At 37.7% G+C, this 5,171-nt stretch overlaps 1 protein-coding gene across 2 annotated transcripts in view; it reads left to right on the forward strand.

The window, feature by feature from the left end:
• The window catches only part of TPST1 (tyrosylprotein sulfotransferase 1), a 117,607-nt gene that overhangs the window by 70,545 nt on the left and 41,891 nt on the right, over positions 1-5,171 (forward strand). For both annotated transcript variants that reach the window (XM_008585020.1, XM_008585019.1), the window contains exon 3: positions 2,137-2,335. In XM_008585020.1, the coding sequence (XP_008583242.1) occupies positions 2,137-2,335 (199 nt within the window). The remainder of the gene's footprint in view (positions 1-2,136; positions 2,336-5,171) is intronic.

Below are 5,171 nucleotides of genomic sequence, written 5' to 3' on the forward strand. Positions count from 1 at the left end.
GGAGCGCCGCCGCGCTCCCAAGCGGCGCACTGTAGCAGTGCGCCACCAGGCCGGCCCAATATTTTGTATTCTTAGTGGCTTATGATTGACTGTTTTCCTCCCAATGTTTTATTATGAAAATTTTCACACATACAAAAGAATTGAAGGAATTATACCATAGCTAGATTCTACAAATAACATTTTGCTATATTTGCTTTGTCACATATCTGTCCATCTAACTGTTCCTCTAGTCATCCATCAATACATCTTTTGTTTTTTATGCATTTCAACTAAGTTGACTACCAGTTTTTTTCTTTTTTTTGTTCTTTGTTTATTTTGAAGGATGAGAATTATATTTATTATTTCTTTTTTAAAAAATTTTTATTGAATCAAAATTGATTATACATATTTTTGGGGTTAAATGTTGAGATACGTTGATCAAATCAATATTACTAGCATATATATTGTTACAGATCGTAATTATTCTTTATGTCTCTTGTCCAGTCTCTCCCCATCCCCCTCGCCCTCCCCCATCCATCCTCTATTTACCCTAGATTTCTTCTCTCCTTCTGAAAGAATAATGGTTACTCTGTTGATTTGTTGCCTGGATGATCGGACCTGATCACACCTCTCAGCATTGGATGTCCAATGCTGAGAGGTGTGATCAGATCCCCCAATATAATCATAGAGCAGATGCTTCTTCTGTCACTCTTAAACGGATTTTGTGGAAAGAGACATCCTCTTTTCTTTATCTCTGATGGTGACTCTCCTTGTGTCTGTGTACTCCAGTGGCTGGCAGACTACCTGCGTGGTGGTTGTGGCTTCTAGCCACTTTCGTGGCAGCCATGGTTATTGTGGTGGCTGTGGTGAGCCACCCACAAGGAGGTGATGTTTTTGGCATGATCCTTGGCACTGGCGGTGTGCCTGGTTGTGGGAGGGAGGTATGTCCCAGGCTCCATACCTCACGTTACAGGCGGACCCAAGGCACTGGCAGTGTTTCTAAGCCAGAACTAATTTTTTGTCCTTTGCCTACTTTTAAAGTTGGGGAACTTCCTGTTGGGACCAGTACTTGAGCTCAGTGGTTGAGCTATATTGCTGCTTTGCTTCTGCTTCCCTAGGGGAGGCTTTTTGTGCAGCTCGGGTTTTCATGGTTAACTTCATAGGTACTTCCAGCTCTCCAGAGACTTGGTGCACCTGGGTTGTGTAGAAACTCTGATCTGGGCCTGTGTCTTTTCATCAAGCTCCACCCTGTGCAATTCTGTATTCCTGACCAGCTTCCTCTGAGTGGTCGTATGCTGATTGGACACAGATCACTGTCCTTGCTGTGCCCCAGCGTTCTCCAGGTGGTCCCGTCTCCCCCACGACCAGTGCTGCAAACACTTCCCGTGGGATGGGCCATGCGCTGATCCCTTGTGATGACTCACCAGCCTCTGAGAGGCTCCATTTTTTCAGTTGTTGTGGCTCCTTGCTCCTATGTGGGTCCACGGGAACCCTATCAGTGATCTTGCTGGCCTGAGGTCGCCAAGGCACTCTTTTCCCCTGCAGCCTCACAGCAACTCCATCTGAAGGGCACAGCTGTGGCTTTTGCCAGTTCCTGCTCCGTGTGCTCAGCAGCTCCAGCCTTAAAGCGGCTGTGGCACAAAATGGTCAGTGCAGTTTTTTCTTCTCTCGTCGTGGCTTCTCACGCCTTCATGCACTCCATAGGTCTCTCTTCCTCTTCCCCTGAGCTCTAGCGGCCCCAGCTTGGCTGTTGTTGCTTTTTTATATAGTGGTAAATTGGTTGATTTGTGGGAGTGAGTGATGCTGGGGACTGTCTCTTCTGCCCTCTTGACTGGCAGTTTTTCTAAGCAGTCTTTTTTATTTTTTTTCCCCTGGATGTTGTAATTAAAGTGTTAACACATTTTATCCAAATGTTTTCAACTGACCCTTTTTCCTATTTCTAGAAATCTGAGTTTGCCAATAAGCACTGTCAAACTTAAATTATTTTTAAAAAGGCCTAGTAAATAGTGTTAAACCTGAATAGTGTCCTCTTCCTCAATTGCTTTGTAATCCAGACAATTACAATTTTTAAAGTTATCAAAAATAATTTACAGTGGTTTTTTTAACCTTCCTTTAAGAAATTTAAATAAATATTTATTCACATTATATTGTTTTCAGAGTGGAGAGATCTACAGACCAAGTCATCAAGCCAGTCAATGTGGGAGCACTGTCAAAATGGGTTGGGAAGATACCACCAGATGTTCTACAAGACATGGCCGTGATTGCACCCATGCTTTCCAAACTTGGCTATGACCCATATGCCAATCCACCTAACTATGGAAAACCTGATCCCAAAATCCTTGAAAATACTAGAAGGGTAAGTGCAACTTTTAAAGTGACTGAGAAAACAAGATATGGAATTTAGATCCTGAATAGTTTTTTCTTATTTTTTTCCTGCTTTTTTTATGATCCGATATGTATTTTAAATTAGTAAAAAACCTATTTGTAGAACGTGTTATTAGGAGTCTTCCACTGCATTTTGAGGATAATTCTGGCTCTTCCCAAGAACAGTTGGTACAATTATTTAGTGGTTTTTGCCCAATATCTAGGAATGGTACTCACTGTTGAGGAGATTTATTCTCATAGCTGATTACCATAAATTTGCATAAGCACCAGAATTGTTAGTAACCTTACTTCTACTTTCTTTTTTTAAGCTAATGGCTACTTTATTTTTAAACCTTTGTTTAGATGAGGCATAATTTCTTGATACCTGAAGGCTAAACGTTGGCCACGTTACAAGGATTATTAGGGGCCGGCCCGGTGGCGCACTGCTACAGTGCGCCGCTTGGGAGTGCGGTGGCGCTCCCGCCGAGGGTTCGGATCCCACATACAGACTGGTTCCCGCTCACTGGCTGAGCGAGGTGCGGGCGCAACACCGAGGGTTGCGATCCCGTTGCCGGTCCCAGCCCGGTACGGGCACGACACTGAGGGTTGCTATCCGTTGCCGGACATGAAAAAAGACAAAAAAAAAAAAGGATTATTAAACAGGTACACTACACTAACAATCTGATTGGGAGAAAGTTGCTATTGAAGTACAAATGCAGTTTTTCTTTTAATAAGTTAAGCTCATATCTTTACAAAATATTGTTTCAAAGAAAGTGTGGAAAACTCAAAGAGCTAATCTGAATATATTCTTTACCAGCTGAGTCTATTTCAAATCAGACCTTATACATGCTTTTTTTTCATTGTAGTAAAATATACAAAACATAAAATTTGCCATTTTAACAGTTTAAGTGTGTGATTTAATGACATTAAGTACATTTACATTGTTTTTAACTTTTACCACCATTCATCTTCAGAACTTTTATTATTTTCCCAAAGTAAAACTCTGTACCCATCAAACCATAACTCTCCATTCCCTCTTCCTTTAGCCTCTGGCAGCCACAACTGTACTTTTTGTTTCTCTCTTTTTTTTGAAGCTACAGTTCAAACATGTTAGCATAAGTTCACTGATAAGCTACTTGATTTCAAGATTAAAGTTTCCTGGCTTTCTCTAGTATTCCCTTATTTATGTCAGTGTCCTTCTTTCCCCACAACCTTATTATATATCTAACATATCATCTCTTTATTCTATCTTTTTTTTTGCCTGGCTGGTACAGGGATCAAACTGTGGACCTATCAGCACCACGCTCTAACCAACTGAGCTAACTGGCCATCACTATTCTTTCTTTTGATACCTTTAATTGACAAACAACCTCATTTCATTAGTTAATTTCCATGTAAATTCCCTTCTCTTAGGTATTTGTATTACTTTCATTTCAGTTCATCATTACTGGCTATACAGTGAAGAGCCATCTTCTTGTAAACTATCATATATGAAGGCAAATTTTTTATTTTTCAAACAATCTGTATCTTTTTTATACTTTTCATATATATAAACATTTTTATTATAAAAATATAAGCTCATTATATGAAACTTACAAAATTAAAAAGAGTATAAAAATCACCTGTAATGTTACCATCCAGATAATACCATTCTTAATATTTTGATGTATTTCTCCTCCTTCACTGCGTTTTGTTAAAGGTAAGATTACATATCATATAATCTTAACTCTTCTACATGCACAGTTTTGTATCCAACCCTTTCTTCTTAATATTTATGAACATTTTCTTATAGTGCACATTCTTTTTAAACATAATTTTTCATGCTTATGTAATATGTCATCACAGGAGCCTCAAGTCCTCTCTTAAAACACAGTAGTAAATTAATGAATAAATGAACAAACAAAATATACTTCCCTAGAAGATGTTCTATAATACATTTTACCGTTTTTCTTTTGTTGCTATGCAATTTTCTCTTTGACAAGTTGTGCTACAGTGAACATCTTTGCACATATTGTATTTTAGGGTTTTTTTTTTAAAAAAGTTTAGACTAAAAGTGAAATTAAGCCGGGTCAAAGTACCTGAGATTTTTTTAAAGGTGCTTGATATATGTTGATACATTAAAAAAAAAAAAAAAAAAAAAAAACTTTTGAATTACCAGTATAATGGAGGGGATTTTACTTTAAATTTTTGCTAATTTTAATAGATTTCATTGATTAAATGTAACTGAATATTTTCCAGTTATTAGCTATATGTATATATCCTTTTGTGAACTGTCTCTTAAGTTTTTTCAAAGTTTTATATGTATTAAAGTTTTGCAAACTTTAATGAAGCATACATCAGTCTAGCATCCTGCTTTCCTGGTCCTTGTTAATCTCTTTATAATTGGTAATTCATAGCTTTCTCCTTTGCACAATACTGAAAGGGTTTTTTATGAACCAAGATACATATACAAGTGATATTTTGAGGTTTCCCAGGTGGTAGACATAGTTTTTTTTTACATGCAAGTTGGCTTGCCTAGATGATTCTTCGCTTTCTTGAGTGGTGGGTTGGGAAGAATGCTGTGGTTTGAATCCATGTGACTAAAGAATTTATTTCATACACACTGTGGCTTTATTTATTTATTATTTTTTATTTTTCTTCGCACTTATAGTTTTTGAAAAGTTTTCAAAATGCACATTGGAGGAAAAAACACTTTTTTTTTTTTCTGTCTCTGCATACCTCTAAAGTGACAAATAATTCTGTGGAAGAATAGATAAAGTGTGAATTATAATTGTATTTTGAACCCTTTGTGGTAATATGTATAAGCTGACATTCCTTTTTTGTGAGGT

This window comes from Galeopterus variegatus, unplaced genomic scaffold, assembly GCF_000696425.1.
Source record: "Galeopterus variegatus unplaced genomic scaffold, G_variegatus-3.0.2 Scaffold3423, whole genome shotgun sequence".
Lineage (NCBI taxonomy): Eukaryota > Metazoa > Chordata > Mammalia > Dermoptera > Cynocephalidae > Galeopterus > Galeopterus variegatus.